Source organism: Macaca thibetana, chromosome 3 (genome assembly GCF_024542745.1).
Source record: "Macaca thibetana thibetana isolate TM-01 chromosome 3, ASM2454274v1, whole genome shotgun sequence".
Taxonomy (NCBI): domain Eukaryota; kingdom Metazoa; phylum Chordata; class Mammalia; order Primates; family Cercopithecidae; genus Macaca; species Macaca thibetana.
In genome coordinates this window covers 128,636,798-128,657,770 of record NC_065580.1, presented here as the reverse complement: position 1 = coordinate 128,657,770, position 20,973 = coordinate 128,636,798, and the positions used below count along the sequence as shown (strand labels likewise).

The window sequence follows — 20,973 nt, the reverse complement described above, 5'->3', positions numbered from 1 at the left end:
AAATTTTTAAAGTAGTTAAAACAAACTCATTAGGGAGGAAAAGCACAAGTAGAGAAGTAAAGGTTTGTAAGTACTAAACACATGGCATTCCAGGAGGCACAGTGGACACAGCTCTTAATCTGAGACATTTTTAGCTGAAAAATAGCCATTTTTTCATCTTTCTCCTCCTGCTCTAGGATTTCTTCTCAGATGAGATTCTCTGGAGAAATTACACCTGAATCTGGAGAATATGCCTTTAAAGGTGTCGGCACCACCTGTTTACCTGCTACCATCACACCCACAGGCAAAAGGTCCAAGACCTGCAGAAAAAGCCCACCCATTTCCGTCCTTTATAACAGAAGAGATTCAAGAAAAATAAGCTGCTCTATGGAGATAAAGATATAAGTTTCTCCTTTCCTGTCCTCAGGTGCCCTCTCCTACCAGACACCAGCAATTTTTGCTAAAGTAATGGAAATATGGGCCACTCTGCCTTGTCCCTACCAAACCCAAAGAGAACAGGCCCTTTAGTGCAAAGACAGAACTTAACACTCACGAATGTATCTTGAACCTCTCATACTAGATTCTGGCCTCACCTAGAGTCACATGAGGCCCTTCAAGCAATATGGATGCTTCCAGAACAATAGAACAGAACCTGTGGGGAGGGCACAAATAGAGATTTCTGCAAACTGGCTACGTAATCTTAATTAGAAGCCTGGGCTGATAAACACTTAGCTAAGTATTACCTCTCAAGCATTGATGAGCTTATAAATCGCTTGGTGATTTTGGCCCCACTCTATATAATGTGATTCTGCAGGTTTGAAAAGGGTCCATGAACGGGTATTTTAAACAAGTCCTCTATAGATGTTGATGTTGCTTCCCCTGCGCTCATTATTAGCACTAGCTAGAGAAAGCAGGCACATCACAGAGTCCCTTACACTCAGCACATTTGTCACAACATAAATACTTCTGGTACAAATAAAGACAACCAATCTTCATCCTAAAGTATATTCTTTGCTGGCTCTTTACAGAGGAAACAGAGGCCAGTAATGTCCAAAGAAGTCTGCATTTGGAAAAAAACATTTACACATACACTAATGCAATGTTTATTAAACAGATACTATGTCCTCAAGAGTATGTTACAGAGCACTGCTGGGAATAAAACATTACATGATTGAATCCTCGTAACACCCTGGGAGTTGTTTAATAATTGCCAGAATTTAGATAAAGGGTCCAGCATTTTTATTTCTCCTTTGTCATTATTTTTTTTGAAAAATGTACAGAATAAAAGCTACATATAGACAGATGAGAGGAATAAAGAAAAGAGTTTAATGTAGTTTGGAGGAATTTTTATTGTGTTTATATTTACTTGTTTGTGGCTTGTGGAGCAACTACTGGGTCTTCAGGAATATAATAAGGAATAAGTTGCTAAATGGCATGTCTCTGCAGGCACTGATTTCAATACAAAATTAAGAAATTAAGGCCCTAAAACATTACTTTATTTTTCCCATTTATCTGCTTTTAGATTTCAGGAAATTCTCAGCAACAGCTCTAGAAAGGCAGCAGAATTCATTACCCAACACTTATCTCTTTTAATCAGTTCTATGAGGCTAGACTCCAAGGTGAAGCCAGACCTTGGCTTAAGGCCTCCAAAAAGGGTGATTCTGAACAGAATTGGGGCAGGGAGAGGACACTATGTAGAATTCTGCTCTCTATGCCACTGGGGTATTTCCTGTTCTGTTTTTCCTAAGCTTACCTACGAGAAACTTAAATCCCACAGTTTGTGTAATTTAATCTTTTTTAGCCACTGCCCTGTCAACTGTATAACATATACTAATAAGCAATTTAAACAAATCTCTTAGGGTTTTCTAGGGTAATTTTGTTAGAAGATAAGCATGTATTCTTAACAAGGTAAAAGAAACAGAAATAATAGTAACAACTCTTCTGTCCATAAACATCCATTCAAATGATGACCTCAGAAGTCACAGCAATATAAAGAAGTGGCCCAAATGAAGCCCACATTTTTTTGGCATGACTCATTTCTCTTACACTGAGACAAAAGCAGAATTAACCACTCTTGTCAGCCTAACACAGTTTTACTCTGGACATCCTCAAATGTTTCAAAGATCCCTAGGTGATTGTAAGAGGGTTCTCAGTGATCCTGGGCTGATGGCCCAATGGTAAGCCAGGCAGTAGAGACTCAGGCTGATTCTAAATAGAAAACAGAACGGCCCTGGTGGAGCTCCACAACCTGGCTCACCTGTCCTGATCAGGTAGTCTTTGGGTAAGAGGAAGGACAAGAATACTCTACTCCAGTATCACATTTTTTACAGGTAGTTATAGTTGTAGTCATGGCTCTGGATACTTTGTGACCTTGATCTCTCACTCCTAAGATGCTCTGTGGCCTTGATCTCTCAATCCTAAGATGCTTTGTTTACATTTATAGATTCTGCCATCAGATTCTATTTATACCTGGCACCTCTCACGTAACAGTAACAGGTCACTGAATGAGATCTGAAAAACTCAAATAGCCACACTATCAAAGGAGGTAGCTTTAAGATGTCTATGTTGACATCTCACAATGCAGAGAATGCCTCCTGTCGGTTTTCTGTACATTCTTAATCCAAAGTCTAGTACTGTCTTGTAAATCCCAGGCAGAGGCCAGATCTTATGTGTGGATTCTAGGTGGGGTCAACCTGGCTCTGCATTCCTGGGTGTTACAGCAAGAAAAGTACAACCAAAGGAGAGATCCCCTCATAAAGGCTGCTCTGGCACATTCTAAATAATATGTCCTTAATTTCCTCCTTAATAGGAAAACGCTGAGGAAACATGAATATAAGTAGACAGTTCATTGGGCCAAGCTTGAAGATTGTAAACTTGGAGCAAAGATTCAAGTTGCCTGGAATCTAGCAGCAGTTACAAGTGGATTTTTAAAGGCAAAAACAGACAGAGAGTGGGCTGATGCAAAATTGTTTGTCAGGAATTCTTATTTACTAAAACTAACCTTGATTACTGATTGACATATGTTGCTAAACTGTATAGGGTGTGGGTCATAGTGTTCAGTGTGGCATTATTAGTTTAATTTATAGCTACTTATGGCAATAGCAAGCAGTTTCAAGAGATAAATACAGAGCTCAAAGGAGAGAGAAAGACATAATTGTGGTCTCATTTTGATGTCTCTTTGAGCCATATAATTAAAAGGATTTGCATTTCTCAGATAAAAGGTTTACTGCAAGACCCAGATTCAGAATGTGGAGCCACTGGTTTAGATCCTGGATGGGTGAAATAGCAGTGTTACCTGCACATTTGTGGGCATTTTAAAAAGAGGAGGAAGGGGAAAGTGGTGATTCTCATGCCTATATGTCTACTCAATGCATGAATGTTACTCTAATTGGGTTTCTGGGCCCCACAGTCTCTGAATCAGTTTCAGGTCTAAAGATACAAGAGTCATTGAAAGAGGTAAAATGGTTGACTGCTGTTCTGTGATGTATTTAGAAATTGGGTCTAGCCTCTCTAGATGTGATTATACAGGACTAGATACCAAATAAGCAGAGGCAAGACTCTGCCTGCATATTTAGGGGACAGCATGCATTTTGCAGCACAATCATGAGTTGACTGGAAGCCTGAGACAAAAAGTCCCATCTAGATTAAAGCTTGGTTGGTACCTTATATGTTTATATCATGTGTGGTAAGTTTAAACAGTGTTTGGAAAGTGTAATTAAAAGAAAAGTTTTCTCCAGCCCCAGAGGAACTCCACAACCAGAATGTGACATGCATCACAGTCAATCTGCTTAAGAGATTGCAAAGACAGAAAGACGGTCACAATAATTAGTCCATAAGTAGAATTTACAGTCCCATGTTATGCATAGTTCATCCTAAATTCACCTGGCAATTGGGGAGGCCATCTGTGTAAGCTAATTGCCTATATTCAATGGTAAAATAAACTTTTCACATCTCCATGACAGGAGGTAGTTTTGCAATTTGAAGCCAGGTGCCTGCTGAAGGTAGGCTCTCACTCTCCTACAGAAATGGTTGAATATAGTGCTCTCTTTTTGGCTATTTGTATTTTAAAGCAATAGCTCTCTACTCTGAGCACTGGGTTGCAGCACTCCAGCTCGCCGTCTCCTGGTGGCTGGTGTCTTCTCTTGACTCCTACTATCTTCCACTGATATGCCCACAGCACACAGCTCACAGCTGGCTGATCACATCTTATGTAAACCCCTTTTGCCACAGCAGCACTCCAGAACCACATCAGAGAGTGAAGCCTGAGCTGCAGGAGAGCCTGCAGGCCTCCTAGGTAGGAATGTACCTTCACAATAATGGGAACAAGAGCACTGTTGCAGCCTCAGTTTCTACTTATAGTGCTAGATTTCCAGCATGAGTCAGAATAGAGCGAGCTCTGAGTTCTCGCTGTGACAGCCCAACTCATTCACAGACTTCTGACACAGACACACAAAGCATTCAAGAGAAAAACAGCTCTCAGTCTGAGAAAGAGTACATTGAGAGAAAAAACGAAGTTAAAAGCATCTTAAGGCTGGGTGTGGTGGCTCACCTCCGTAATCACAAAACTTTGGGAGGCCAAAGTGGGTGGATCACGAGGTCAAGAGATCAAGACTATCCTGGCCAACATGGTGAAACCACATCCCTACTAAAAACACAAAAATTAGCTGTGTGTGGTGGCATGTGCCTGTAGTCCCAGCTACTCGGGAGGCTGAGGCAGGAGAACCACCTGAACCCGGGAGGCAGAGGTTGCAGTAAGCCGAGATAGTGCCATTGCACTTCCAGCCTGGTGACAGAGCAAGATTCCATCTCAAAACAAACAAATGAAAAAAAAAAATCTTAAGAAAGAACTCAGATAAAAGATTGATCAAGTCAGTCAGAAAATATTCCCCTAAAACACATTTCTCTGTAAACAGCCAAAGTGCACAGCTACCCTCAGCATGAGAAACATGAGCATTATGAAGAAAGGGGGCATATTCTCAGCAGAATTTTATAAGGTTTCTTTTCCATCTCTGCTGCTCTCTCATCTCCTAGCCATTGGATGGGGGTCCTATACTGAAATACATCTGACCATTTCCACCAGAATTTTTTGACAAAGAATTGGAATCTTTTATTCTTTCTGGATCCACTAAATAAAAAGTAGGGTAACAGGGTTTCTACTGATATGTTTAGTAGAATGTTTACAGTTTTTATACTTTTATGATTTTAAAAACAAACAATAAGAAGAGATTTTAAGGAACTTCAGAGCAGTATATATTCTGTCTAAACTCAACGAATGTTTTAAAGTTATAAAACAGGCATCACCAAGCTGTATTTTTGCATTGAAGGAGATGTGACTATAAAGTAGGGAGAATTATTTTTGTAGATAGACCTATTCTCTTTATCTAATAGTCATAATTTAGTCAGTGAAGAGACAACATCTGGGGTAACAACTACGGAGGAGATGCTCAGCTTTGTGAGTTTTGTGCCAGGCATTTTTGCTGAAAATGGAGATGGCAGCAAGTGTGAATCTGGAGGAATACTGAAGTCTTAAGAGTAGGTGGAGGAAGAAGGGTCAGACTCCTACCAGAATAGTTCCTGTGGAGACAGGCATATCAGAGCTCAGGGTTTGAAAGCGGGCCTGAATAAGGGTCCTGCTAGATAACCTGCAGATGGAAGCTGAGCAGTTACCAACTGCTAATGTGCCAAGTATACCAAGCACAGCATGTGTTCTGTTTAGGAGCATTATTTTAAACAATGTTCTACTATCATCTACCAAAATAATTGTGGTAAAAGTAGTTTACTTTTTTTCTTTTATGTCAGCAATATTTTAAAATATTGATCTGTTTATCTTATATTTTTGTGGATAAATGTGGTATTTGCCTCATGATTGTAAGCCACTGAGAGTGCACTGAACCTATTCACACGTCTTTAAGATGCTTTGCTATGTTAAAATTTTAGGAGAGGAAAATGCAAGTGAGTAACAATTTAATAGGCATTTATTTATTTTGGAGTTGAATTCTGTAATTTGAAAAAGTTCAGTAATGCAAAGTGATCTGAAAGAAAAAAAAAGAATTGGAATCTGACTTAGTTCATATAGTAAAATATATCTGAGCTTGCAACATGGCTAACTAAAGAGCTATTATGTTTGTTGGGTGGCGACATCACCTTTATTTGTCCTGTAACAGCAGCATTCCAATTTACTGAAATGGAAAACACTAAAATCATGCTCATCTGTAATTATCCCTATGGGATAAATTAATAAGTCTGTCATGCTAGTATCTACTGTAAAAATTTGGTAGTGGATTTTCCTTGGATATCAGATGTAAATAAGTATAAATATATTAATGTACTAGTCATAAGGTATGTAGAAGTTTTAAAAATTGTCTGTAAACATAATTCAATTAAAACACTTTATATTTTAAAAGTATAAATAACAGGCTGGGTGTGGTGGCTCACGCCTGTAATTCCAGCACTTTAGGAGGCCGAGGCAGGTAGGTCACCTAAGGTCAGCAGTTCAAGACTAGCCTGGCCAATATGGCAAAACCCCATTTCTACTAAAAATATAAAAATTAGCCAGGGATGGTGGTGGGTGCCTGTAATCCTAGGTACTAAGGAGGCTGAGGCAGGAGAAGCACTTGAACCCAGGAGGCAGAGGTTGCAGTGAGCCGAGATCTTACCACAGCACTCCAGCCTGGGCGACACTCCATCTCAAAAGAAAAAAAAAAGTATAAACAACAATATTAACAAGGGATTCATTTCAAGTAAATTCTGTGGCCTTAAATTCATACTATGTAGAAAATACTGTTTACTTTACATGAATGCATTTATCTACAAACATTATGCATAACTATGCTAATTGTTCTGAAGTAATAAATAGAAAGCAAAATACAACTACAGACTCCACTATTCATACACTGAACCGTGCTTTTGCAGTGTAAGTACTTTAGCCTGAAAATACTAGATAATTACCTTGGATAATCAGTTTTTTGTCAAAATTACTCACTATCTTTTAATCTTTATCATTCTGTATTGCTGAATTTAATGCCATCTTTGTGCTCGACTCTTCTGTAATCCTAAAATGAACTTAAACCTAAACAAGTCTGTGTCTACTTTTTTATTTTTTTTTGAGACAGAGTCTCACTCTGTCACCCAGGCTGGAGTGCAGTGGCAGGATCTCAGCTCACAGCAACCTCCGCCTCCCTGGTTCAAGCGATTCTTCTGCCTCAGCCTCCTGAGTAGTCGAGATTACAGGCGCACGCCACCTCGCCCGGCTAATTTTTGTATTTTTAGTAGAGATAGGGTTTCACCATGTTGGTCAGGCTGGTCTCGAACTCCTGACCCCATGATCCTCCCACCTCAGCCTCCCAAAGTGCTGGGATTACAGGCATGAGCCACTGCGCCTGGCCCTGTGTCTACTTTAAAACACTAAAAGTGAAAAAAAATAAACCTTTGCCAAAGCAAAAACAAAGCAACGAATTATCCTAAAGACAATTTTGAGTCAAAAAGAATAACAAAAAGCTTATTTGGCTGTTAATATAATTTACATATATTCCAAAAGAACAAAAAAAAAGTACATTTAAATGCTTTTAAGAAAAGAGATGAGCAAAATACTTTCTTTTATTTTCAGGTAGAAGAATTAAGCCTCTTCTTTCTAATTTATATTTTCTCCTACAACAGCCAGGTCTCTGGGCGTGTTATTAATCTCTTCAACATCTGATTTTCAGTAGACACTGGCTTTAGGAATCTAAGGTCTTGGGCATACTGTATGCACTTGAAAGAATGTTTATGGGGGAAAACAGTGGAAGAGAGAAAGGTGTTATAAAAATTCATGAGTGCAGATGAATAAAGCAAGTTCTTTGAGACCTAAGAAGAGATTTAAGACTCTGACACAGTAATACTGGGAGACTACAACACCTCACAGACACATGGTGAAACCCCATCTCTACTAAAACTACAAAAAATTAGCCAGGCATGGCAGCACGCACCTGTAATCCTAGCTACTTGGGAGGCTGAGGCAGGAAAGTCACTTGAACCTGGGAGGCAGAGGTTGCAGTGAGGCGAGATCATGCCACTGCATTCCAGCCTGGGCAACAAGAGTGAAACTCCATCTCCAAAAAATAGAAAGCAAAAAATATCATTAAAATTGCCAAACTGCCCAAAGAAAATTACAAATCGAATGCTCTTTCTATCAAACTACCAACAACATTCTTGAGAACTGAAAAAACTTGTTTTTAATTTATACAGAACCAAAAAAGAGCCCAAATAGCAAAGGCAACCCTAAGCAAAAAGAACAAAGCTGGAAGCATCACATTACCGGACTTCAAACTATACTATAGGGCTACAGTAACCACAGCAACATGATACCAGCACAAAAACAGGCTCAGAGACCAATGCAACAGAATAGAGAGCCCAGCAACAATATGGCACACCTACAATCACCTTATTTTTGACAAAGCTGACAAGAGAAATGTAGGGGAGATTCCCTATTTAACAAATGGTGTTGTAATAACTAGCTAGCACTATGTAAAAGATTAAAACTCGACTCCCTGCTTACACTATATCCAAAAATAAACACAAGATAAATTAAGGACTTAAATGTAAAACTTAAAATTATAAAATACCCTGGAAGATAACCTAGGAAATACAATTCTAGACATAGAAACGGCTAACGATATTATGAAGAAGATACCAAAAGCAATCACCACAAAACCAAAATTAGATAAATGGGACCAAATTAAACTAAAAAGCATCTTCACAGAAAACAAAAACAAAAACCACAAGAAACTATCAACAGAGTAAACAAACAACCTAGAGAATAAAGAAAAATATTTGCAAACTATGCTTCTGACAAAGATCTAATATCCAGAATCCATAAGGAACTTAAGCAAGTTTACAAGGAAAAAAAAAACCTTATTAAAAAGTAGGCAAAGGACATAAACACATGCTTTTCAAGAGAAAGCAGGTGGGTGTGGTGCCTCACGCCTGTAATCCTAGCACTTTGGGAGGCTGAGGCGGGCAGATCACAAGGTTAGGAGTTCGAGACCAGCCTGGCCAATATGGTGAAACCCCATCTCTACCAAAAAAAAATACAAAAATTAGTCGAGCATGGTGGGGCGTGCCTGTAATCCCAGCTACTTGGGAGGCTGAGGGAGGAGAACTGCTTGAACCCAAGAGGTGGAGGTTGCAGTGAGCCGAGATCGTGCCACTGCACTCCAGCCTGGGTGACAGAGCGAGACTCCATCTCAAAAAAAAAGAGAAAAAACAGAAAGCATACATGTGGCTAACAAGCATATTTAAAAATTGCTCATCACTAATCATTAGAGAAATGCAAACAAACAAAAAACAAAACAAAACACCACAATGAGATACCATCTCACACCAGTAAGAATGGCAATTACCAAAAAAGTCAAAAAATAATAGATGTGCTGGCAAAGTTGCAGGGTAAAGAGAATGCTTATACTCTGCTGGTGGGAATGTAAATTAGTTCAACCATTGTGAAAAGCAGTGTGACAATTCCTTGTGGGGAAAAGAAAGAGATCAGCCTGTTACTGTGTCTATATAGAAAGAAGTAGACATAAGAGACTCCATTTTGTTCTGTATTTAAGATGCTGTTAATCTGTGACCCTACCCCCAACCTTGTCCTTGCAAGAGACATGTGCTGTGGTAACTCAAGGTTTAATGGATTTTGGGCGTGCAGGGTGTGACTTTGTTCCTAGATAAGCTAGGTATTGTCTAAGGTTTCTCCTCATGTGATAGACTGAAACTATGCTGCCAAAAGGTTTATGGAGATGTTTGCATATGCATCTCAAGGCACAGCTTTGTCCTTTGAACTTATTCATGTCACAGAGGTTTTTGTTCATATGTCTTACTGCCGATTTCCTCTTTTTTCTTTGTTTATATTGTCCTGCCACTCCCCTGTCTTTAAGATGGTAAAGATAATTATCAATAAATACTAAGGGAACTCAGAGACCAGGGCCGGCGTGGGTCCTCTGTAAGCTGAGCGCCGGTCCCCTGGGCCCCGCTTTTCTTTCTCTATACTTTGTCTCTGTGTCTTATTTCTTTTCTCAAGTCTCTCGTTCCACCTAACGAGAAACACCCACAGGTGTGGAGGGGCAGGCCACCCCTTCATTCCTTACAAAACTAAAAACAGAATTACCATTTGACCCACCTCCTAATTAGATATATAGCCAAAGAATATAAATTATTCTATCATAAAGACCCATGCACATGCATGTTCACTGAAGCACTATTCGTAGTACCAAAGACATGGAATTAACCTAAATACCCTCAATGGTAAGCTAAAGAAAATACATTATGGTTGGGGACAGTGGTTCATGCCTGTAATCCCAGCACTTTGGCAGGGTGAGGCAGGTGGATTGCGTGAGCTCAGGAGTTGGAAAGCAGCCTGGGAAACATGGCAAAACCCCATCTCTACAAAAAATACAAAAAGAAAAATTAGCCAGGCATGGTGGTGCATGCTATAGTCCCAGCTACTTGGGGGGCGTAGGTGGGAGAATTGCTTGAGCCCGGAAGATTGAGATTGAGGCTGCAGTGAGCCAAGATCACGCCACTGCACTCCAGCCTGGGCGACAGAGTGAGACCCTGTCTTCAGAAATAAATAAAATAAAGATTTAATAAAAACAAAATATGGTACATAAAAATAATGGAATATTGTATGGCCATAAAACAAGAACAAGATCATTTTCTTTGCAACAACATGGATGGAGCTGGAGACCATTATCCTCAGAAAACTAATGCAGAAACAGAAAACCAAATGCATGCTATCATTTATAAGAAAGAGCTAAATAATAACACATGGAGACAATAAGAGAAACAACAGACAACACTGAGGCCTAGTTGAGGGTAGAGGGTGGGAGGACAAAGAGGATCAGGAAAAAAATACCCATTTGGTTCTACGCTTAGTACCTCAGAGACAAAATAATCTACACCAAACACCCACAACACAATTTTGCCTATAGAACAATCCCGCATGTGTACCCCCAAACCAAAAATAAAAGTTAAAAGAGAAAAGATCCATGGGTGGGGGAAGAGTGCAATGTAGGTGGAAGGACTGGTTTGTGCTACAGATAGTGGCCCAGGTGGGGCTGTCCTCTGATGTATTTGTGTCCATGCGGGCAGATGAGATTATGAACAGGTGGTGCAGAATGCAGAACCCCAGGTTGGGGAAGAAAGCAGGTTGCTGCTGCAGATTCAGTGTCTGGAGATGGAGATATGCCAGGACACTTGTAGACAATTTTGTGGGCAAGAAACAGGTTCAAAAATGCTGCGGTGAAATTCCTGAGGGTGGTGCCTAGTCCTGGGAGGAGTGTGTGCACATCAATGTCTGGTGAGTATGTTTGTGAGTGGGTGGGAATCATGCGGTGGCAGCTGTGGGGAAAGGATGTCTGTTATCAGAGCTTCTTTCCTCTAAGTTTTCAGTCCTCTCTCACCATGGCAGGAGACCTGGAATCCTAGCACAATGCGCAGTGTGACAGCCTGTGTACAGGAGAGCAGAGCTTCCCATTCCCAGACACCCAGAGTTCCATTCCAGGTCAGACCTCTGTGATATCTTTCTTCTGTCCCCAAATCTACAGATTGGTGAACACCAAGCAATTCTCCAACACCAACTCATTTTCTAACATTTGAATTCTGACACTATCCAGAGTCAGCACAGACCCTGATTCAGGGCTCAGTCCCACAACATTGTCCTCACTGCAGATGTCAGTCACAAACCTCATGGGTCCATCTATTCTTCTTAGCTACTGCTTAAAAACTGAGGACTCCCATAACCTCCCTCCAGTTCAATAATTTGATAGAGCTGCTCACAGAACTCAGCAAAACACTGTAGTTATGTTGACCAGTTTATTATAAATGATACAACCTGGGAAAAGTCAAATGGAAAAAATGTATAGGACAGAAAAAAGATGTAGGGAAAAATGAAGCACACAGATAATCATGGTAAACAGCTGTGATTAATAAAATTCTCCATCCTTTGTGTTCTCCAGGAACAGTTTATGGAAAGAACCACCCTTACCATTATGACTTAGATGGTACACTCTTACCTTACATACCACATAGCCAGATAAAGACTGCACATTTTATTTTTCTCATTAAAAAAAATCAGCTGAATTTGGCTTCAGTGGTCAAAAGAAAAATACTTTATTTTTTTTTTTTGTGAGACAGAGTCTTGCTCTGTCACCCAAGCTGGAGTGCAGTGGCGCCACTCGGCTCACCGCAAGCTCCACCTCCCAGGTTCACACCATTCTCCTGCCTCAGCCTCCTGAGTAGCTGGCACTACAGGCGTCCGCCACCACACCCGGCTAATTTTTTGTATTTTTAGTAGAGACGGGGTTTCACCATGTTAGCCAGGATGGTCTCGATCTGCTGACCTCGTGACCTGCCGGCCTCAGCCTCCCAAAGTGCTGGGATTACAGGCGTGAGCCACCACGCCCGGCCAAATATACTTCTTAATCAAACTTTACTTATCTCCTTCCCATCAACTCCTGCACTTTGAGCTACCTTCAGTCTGAGCCAACATACAACCCCACTTTATGTCCCTCCTAAGAACATACTGACTTCAGGGTAAAACATTCTCTCATCTAAAATCTGATTTTTTTTTTTTTTTTGAGAGAGAGTCTTGCTCTGTCACCCAGGCTGGAGTGCAGTGACGCTCAGTTCCCTGAAACCTCCATCTCCTGGGTTCAAGGGATTCTCCTGCCTCAGCCTCCTAAGTAACTGGGATTACAGTCGCCCACCACCACACCCAGCTGAGTTTTGTCTTCCAAAGTGCTGGGATTACGGGTGTGAACCACCATGCCAGGCCTAAAGTTTGATTCCCTCTATTTGCAGTTCCCCGCCCACCTTCTTACTAATCTTGTTTGCTCTTTCCTATGAAAGAAAGCCCTTGTCTGCCTAAACTTTGCAGTCCTTAAAGATCTTATAGTTGGTACTTCCTCCTGCTGCAATACTCCTTTGGAATTCAAATGTTTTTACATAATTCTAACTTTGTTTTATTTCAGAAAGTAACTGCCAGGCTGGGTACGCATGCCTGTAATCCCAACACTTTGGAAGGCCGAGGTGGGTGGATCAGTAGGTCAAGAGATAGACACCATCTTGACCAACATGGTGAAATCCTGTCTCTACTAAAAATACAAAAATTAGCTGGGTATGGTGGCACCTGCCTGTAGTCCCAGCTACTCAGGAGGCTGATGCAGGAGAATCACTTGAACCCGGGATGCAGAGGCTGCAGTGAGTCTAAATTGCACCACTGCACTCCAGCCTGGCAACAGAGCAAGACTCCATCTCAAAAAAAAAAAAAAAAGGAAAAAAAAAAAAAAAAAAAAAAAAGAGTAACTGCCTCAAAATAAACTACCTCTAGAAACTGCCTCAAAACAATGACAGCTTTATCTTCAGTAAGACCCTCCCAATCCCCTTCCATCTTAATGTTAACTCCATCTGCCTGTGGGTCCCCAGCTTTCCAGGGCTCTGTAGCTTCTCTCAGTATAAAGGCTTCTTCCATGGCTGGGGTGAGCAGGCTGGGACATCTGCAGGGGAGGCTCCCCAAAAAGAACCTAACTGGGCCTTTAATAACCTCTTTTTGCAGGCTCAATAACAGCCCTATGGCTGGAGTCACTGGGCTGAAGCTTTAATTTCCATGTTAGAGTCACTCTCTTGGTTTTTGAAACTAAGTGTCTGAAAAATCCAGCAAAATTACTCAAACACAGTATAAATATGAGTGAAGGAAATTTTAAGGTGCTTACATTTCACACTTCAATAAGAAAAGCAAAACTATCTATTACCTTCAGACAACAGATTCATTATTTTATTATTTCCATTAAAAATCATGTAGTCATATGGGAACACTTTTAGTAGGTACCAAGTTTAATCTCATAAAATTTAGCATGCAACTCAGAAATCAAGATTAGATGGTACAGAACGGACATATTCACTGTAACAAATTTACTCTGCAAAGTGAATCTATGTAACTCACCAATTATCTACCACATTTTCTTGTGGAAATGTATTCATTTTCTACAGCCAAAATGGAAGAGAGATTATCCCTATTCTTTTCCTTGGTAGCATTCTAAAAGCTAAGCCTTAGAATTATGTTTGTAATTACCCAGCCATAAAAAACACAAGTGGGCTAGGTGTGGTGGCTCACACCTGTAAACCCAGCACTTTGGGAAGCCAAGGTGGGCAGATCACGAGGTCAGGAGTTCGAGACCAACCTGACCAACATGGTGAAACCCCGTCTCTACCAAAAATACAAAAATTACCCAGGTATGGTGACATGCACCTGTAATCTCAGCTACTCAGGAGGCTGAGGCAGCAGAATCGCTTGAACCTGTGAGGCAGAGGTCGCAGTGAGCCGAGATCACACCACTGCACTCCAGCCTGGGTGACAGAGCGACAGTCTGTCTCAACAACAACAACAACAACAAGTGAGAAAATTCCTAAATTCATTCTGGGAAAAAAGAAAAAGGTAAAAGAATTTTTAACAAATGGAATATGTGATTAGATATTAATTTTTTTCCTGAAACTCACCTCTTTTATGCCCTTTGTAAATATGCCTTACCTTTCAAGCTCTAATAAAATGAAAGTCAAAATAAGTAAAAAAAATCTTTTCAAGATGACAAACCCAGGAAGTGGCAGTGCTGATCAGAACACAGATTTGTCAGCAGGCGTGGTGTCTCACGCCTGTAATCCTAGCACTTTGGGAGGCCAAGGCAGGAGGATTGTCTGAGCTCAGGAGTTCAAGACCAGCCTGGGCAACACAGTGAAACCCAGTCTCTACTAAAATACAAAAAACTAGCCGGGCGTGGTTGTGCGTGCCTGTAATTCCAGCTACTCGGGAGGCTGAGGCAGGAGAATCACTTGAATCTGGAAGGCAGAGGCTGTAGTGAGCTGAGACCACGCCACTGCACTCCAGCCTGGGCAATAGAAGGAGACTCAGTAACCATCCTCTCAGAAGACACTATACCTCAGGTGTATTTTACTTTGCAAGTTCTTGTACCATCTCACTGGGGTCAAGTTTTTTGTTCGTTTGTTTGAGACAGTCTGGAGGCTGGAGTGCAGCGGCATGATCTCAGCTCACTGGAATCTCCCCCTCCTGGGTTCAAGAGATTTCCCTGCCTCAGCCTCCTGAGTAGCTGGGATTACAGGCATGCACCACCACGCCTGGCTTATTTTATTATTTGTATTTTAGTAGAGGCGGGCTTTCACCATATTGGCCAGGATGGTCTCGATCTCCAGGACGGGTTTTGTTGTATCTTTTGGAATACTTTTTTTTTCTTTCACAAATCTTACAGAATCCTGGGGACAGAAATAATTTTGGTGTTTTCCTCCCAACACCAGTATCTGATGGGCTGACCAGCAATGTTCCTCCAAGAAATGAAAGCTGGGTTGAGTGAAGACAATCTTACTATCTCAAGGAGTAAGCTTTTCAAAGGAAGAGTAGCCCAGGAGATGCCTCTCGGTCCCAGGGCATCCACCTGCTCCCTTGAGAGGCTACATTCCATACTTCAGGTTGTTCTATGAGAGAAAATGACCCAGGAGCTGATATTTACTAGACGCTCTAGCAAACATTGCCATGGAAGGTATCTTGCCCCAGACAGTACTGAAAAATAACTGAAGGGTGGCTGAGAACACATCACCCCCTAAAGTTTCCAAAGGGAAAGCAATCATGACCCAAAAACATTCTGATAAGATCACTGTGCCTAAGGAAGATAAAAAGAAAAGAGGCACAGAGATTTACAATACAACGTTAGCGGATTATTCTTTGCTTTCTTCTCATAGGAGATATTTACAAACAGGAAACAAATCTTTTAAAACGTGCCATCCAATGCTTTGTCAAAAGTGATTAATTAAAACACGGCATCGAAAATGTACACTAAAGGAAACACAGTTGATAATGCGAATTAGGGAGGGTAAGTAGGCATTTGGGAATGTCAGAAGGACCTGAAATTTAGTATTTTACTGCAAGCCAGAGTTAAGCTGGAGGAATGGGGGATGGGGGGTAGACTTGAGACCCTGCTTGGGACACATGTGCAAATTGCAGGGGAAAATCAGTCCCTTGTGGATGTGAAAATAATTAAGTGGCAGGCAATTAGACTGAGGTGGCTCTAGTCCCTGGGTTCCAACTTTGAAAAAATCAAACTCGAATGTATTTTTGGCGGAGGGAAGGGAGGGTAAATAACACTGAGGGAACAAAATTCAGGCTTAACCAACTGTAAACTGACCACCTCTGATTACATGACCAGGAAATTTCCACCTTAATCATACAAATTAAAAAACGACGTAACTGTACCTAACCGATTATTAAACTTTTTTTCATCATGCATCTTATAAAAGTGTTTGCTTTAAGCCCTTCCCATGGACCACAAACTACAAACCATAGCTGGGTGCTCCAAATTTCCTGAATCGCTCTTCGATTAAGGGTTCTTTAATAAAAATACCTTCACTCCCATAAATTTTTAACAGGAAAAAAGAGGACCTGGGAACCGCACAGACCAAAGCTCTTTCCATTCATAAACCCCGCACCCGAGTCAGGATTCTCCTCTGACGATTCTCCCGTCGTCCCTGCACACTCGGCGAGAGATGCGGTTCTGCGGCTGCAGAGCTGCCCACAGAGGGCTCCAGGCCAAAGCACAGTCACTGCGCAGGGAGGAGACAGGACGCCCGGAGTCCCGGCTGTCAGCCCAGCCGCCATCTTATGGCTGAAGGAGACTGAGGGCCGAGCTGCGCCAAGGAGAACTCGGGCTGCCGATTTCGGAGCAGACTGCGGGGAAGCCCGAGGCCCGCCACAGCCACTTCCAACCGGTTCCAACCAGACCCTCCCCGTCTCTCGGGATGTCGGACCCAGCAGGCTCACCATTTCTAGGCTTCCAGGGGATCCTGGCGTCTTAGTTGTGAAGCTCCAAGTTCCTGCTGGTAACAGGGTCACATCGGTGACCCTGGACGCAGAGGAGACAGAGCAGTGAAGAGGAGACGTGGAGCGCCGGCTGCAGTAAGAGACAAAGGCCCCGCCAAATCCCGGAAGCTGTGCTGTCCGCTCCAGCTGCGTGCCTGATTGGACGGTTCCCAGCCCAGCGTTCCTGATTGGGTAACGTTTAAGGCCCCCTCCCCTTCAGGCCCTGAGTGACAGGAGATGTGATCAGATGCTGGGCTGAAGGAAGAGTGACAGCCTAAGCTGTAGCCTTTTCAGACAGGGCTTCCTCCCTGAGCTGAGTCAGGCCCACCCTAGAGGGTATTTGCATTTAACCTTGTGAATAAGGCCATATGCATTTATAAATAATATATGGCTATTCACAAATGCAAAGAATATAATACCAATTATTCAAAATTTTCAGATTTTATGACCTTCCTGGCTTCTGGTTTTCTTGTTTTGTTTTTGTTTCTTGTTTTTTGAGACGGAGTCTAGCTCTGTCGACAGGCTGGAGTGCAGTGGCGCGATCTCAGTCCGCTGCACCTCTGCCTCCTGGGTTCAAGCGATTCTCCTGCCTCAGCCTCCCAAGGAGCTGAGACTACAGGCACGCACCACCACACCCAGCTAATTTTGGTATTTTTAGTAGAAACGGGGTTTCACCATGTTGGCCAGGATGGTCTTGATCTCTTGGCCTCGTGATCCACCCACCTTGGCCTCCCAAAGTGCTGGGATTACAGGCGTGAGCCACAGCGCCCAGCCGGCTTCTGGTTTTTTAAGCAGGCAGCCTGAAATTTTAAAAATAAGGCAATCCTCTGAAATAAAATGTGGGCGACACATGAATTGTACATTTTTTAGGAGCCAAACTTTAAAAATAAATAAGAAACAGGTGGAATTGATTGTAACAATTTAACCCAATATATCTAAAACCTTATCATTTTAATATGTGCGTGATATGCAATTATTAATAAAGTATATATATTTATTTGGAACTGAATCTTTGAAATTAACTCTGTATTTTACCTTTCTAGCACACTGCAGTTCAGACCAGCCACATTCCAGGCAGCCAGTAGCCACACATGGCCAACAGCTGCCACATTGAAGTGCAGCCCTGACATCAGGACGGTGAAGGGCCTGAACATCCCTTTTCTGCCAGAAGTGAAGGGACAGCCTCTCTTTACCAACATCCTTCTTCAGTTTTGAGGATGGAACAGATAGTCACCATAGAAAGAGCAGAGGGCAGCAGGAATAAAATAACCACAGGTACACCACTGCTGGCCACCTGTTGCCCACCTTTCTTCCAGAGATCGGACAGTAAACAAAAGATGATGGGGCCACAGGAGATTAAAACTCTATGTCTTCAGATCTCTCCACAGTCATCACTTCCAGTGTTTAGATATAGAGAAAATAGATTCAAGGTAAACTTATCTTGCTATTTGGCCTGGCCCTAGTGGCCAGGGTGTGTTTATCTGTTTTCTCCTGTGGTGTGGGGATTATGTGAGTACAACTACCAATCACATGCAAACATGCTTACATATTTTTCTGCATTACTCAATATTGCTCTTACAAAACATCCAACTTTAAAGCAGAAAAAAAAAATCAGTACCTTTAGGGTGCCAACTGTTGGAAGGTAACTATAACAACCACTAATCAACCTGCCATTAAATCCTGGCATCCTAACTGCACTGGGTGCATGTATTAGTTAGGTATTACAGCATGACAAACCAACCAAGACTTTTTTTTTTTAAATACAAAGTTTCGCTCTTGTTGCCCAGGCTAGAGTGCAATGGCGCAATCTCAGCTCACGGCAACCTCCGCCTCCTGGGTTCAAGCGATTCTCCTGCCTCAGCCTCCCAAGTAGCTGAGATTACAGGTATGCGCCACCACGCTCGGCTACTTTTGTATTTTTAGTAGAGTCAGGGTTTCTCCTTGTAGGTCAGGCTGGTCTCAAACTCCCAACCTCAGGTGATCCACCCACCCCAACCTCCCAAAGTGCTGGGATTACAGGCATGAGCCACCGTGCCCAGCCCAGCCAAGGCTTCTTAGCTCACAATTGAAATAGTCAGTCATTTAAGCTGGGCTCAGTGGAGCAATTCTTCTGATCTCAGCTGAGCTCCTTCAGACATGTGTTATCAGCTGCTTGTTAACTAGGCAGCTGTGCTTCTGGATGTGAGCTTCTGCTTCTGGAGCTGTCAACAGGGACACCTTGCTTCTCCTCCCCCATGGTATGTTATCCTCCAGCTGTCTAGCATGGGCTTTTTTTCATGGAGATGGCAGCACTGTGAGAGAAAAACAGAAGCATTCAAGACTGCTAGTCCCCAAACTAGCACACTGTCATGTTCACATATTTTTACTGCCTTGAGCAAATGAGGCCAGCCAGATCTAGGTTTCAGAAAACAGATTCTGGATCTCAATGGGAACAGCTGTAAAAGTCCCTGGCAATGGGCATGGATATAGAAGGGATAAAAAATTGCTACCATTTTTGCCATCAGTATCATTCTGCCTTATTTTTTGCATATGTGGTTTATAGAACTCTTGCACATCAAGAAACTTGTCCAAAGACCCACAGCTACTAAGCGGCTGGGCTGAGATTCAGGATCAACTCTGTCTGACCCCAAAGCCCATGCACCTCCATAAATAACACTACTAAAGTAACTGCCTTAGATGCTTGAAATCCTGGAGAGTGACACTTCTAGAATAGATGCCAGATTCCTTTCGAATTTGTGACCATATAGTACTGTTTAATTATTGGTAATACTCCTCTCAAGAACTGCAGATGCACTCAGTGGCTCATATCTGTAATTTTAGCACTTTGGGAGGCTGAGGTGGGAGAATCACTTGAGCTCAGGAGTTCAAGTGCAGCATGGGCAACATAGTAAGATCCTGTCTTCATGAAAAAAGCTAAAAAATTATCTGGGCATAATGGTATAATGGTGCATGCCTGTAGTCCCAGTCACTCGGGGAGCTGAGGGAGGAGGATTGCTTGAGCATGGAAGGTCAAGGCTGCAGTGAGCCATAACTGGTTACACCACTGCACTCTAGTCTGGGTGATACGGTGAGACCCTATCTCGAAAGTTAAAAAAAAAAAAAGAAAGAAATTGCAGAAGCATTTTGAAAGAAGGTAGAATAATTCAGGAAAATCACTGAGGGATGAGTTTAGAAAATGAAAGCCCAACACATTATTTTTTATTGTAAAAAATTTGAAAACTTAAAAACAACCAACTTTAAAACCAATCAGAGTTTAATTGAGCAAAAAATAATTTGCAAATCAGGCAGCCTGTGGATCCAGAAGTAGGCTCAGAGAGACTCCAGCACAGCCACCTGGTGGAAAAAGATTTATGGACAGAAAAAGCAAAATGACACAGAGAAAATGAAAGTGAGGTACTGAAACAGCCAGATGGATTACAGCTTGGGATTTGCCTTATTTGAACATTGTTTGAACAGTTAACTTTTTTATTGGCAAAAACAGAGTGGTTGGTACAAGAATGTGTTACAGTCTACTTACATATCTAGTTAGGTTTCAGTTTACTATCTTGAAAAACACCTATTGACCAAACTTATACAGGAAAGGGGGCAGGTTTAGGCTATAATTAATTTAACAATTTCTCCCATTTGGTTACCTTCTCAATTTTCAGATGTAGACCAAAACTTTAGACATTGATATCACTCTGTCACCATTAAAAATGTACTTATTTAGTTTCAAATCTCACTGTGAAGTAAGAGAACTGTGGGTTTTGTAAAGTGGAAATAAGGGCTTCAGGTTATTATATTTTTTAAAGGCTTACAGTAAGAGGACCTCCTTGTGTTGAAATCTACTGTTTACACAAGAAAAACAAAACCTGGCCTATAGATCTTAAGGATCTACCTCTTTCCTTAAATTTTCAGTTTATGTGACATTTAGCATGAGGGACTCTATTTTGGTTTGGTTTGGTCTGTTTGGGCCTAGTGCACACGCTCAGTCACGAATAGTGGCCTCTGATAATTTTGTTTTAAAAATTCTTTCCATTTGGTTAAGTTCTCATGTAGGTCAGATTGTGACCAAAACTCAGGGCCTTAGCGCCACTTAGTTTCCATTGTTTTGGGTTTTTGTCCTT

The 20,973-nt window shown here is 41.7% G+C and overlaps 1 protein-coding gene across 3 annotated transcripts in view; it reads right to left on the bottom strand.

The window, feature by feature from the left end:
- The window catches only part of LOC126950207 (zinc finger protein 92), a 138,989-nt gene that overhangs the window by 14,236 nt on the left and 103,780 nt on the right, over positions 1-20,973 (bottom strand). Inside the window, exon 1 of one of the 3 annotated variants that reach the window (XM_050783489.1) lies at positions 16,829-17,054. The exons of 1 other annotated variant lie outside the window; for it this stretch is intronic. Coding sequence is in view for 1 of the 2 variants with exons in the window: in XM_050783488.1 (XP_050639445.1) it covers positions 16,829-16,831 (3 nt within the window). In the remaining variant the exon portion in view is untranslated. Of the gene's footprint in view, positions 1-16,828; positions 17,055-20,973 lie in introns of those variants that run through there. One more of the 3 variants, XM_050783488.1, reaches the window with a different exon arrangement.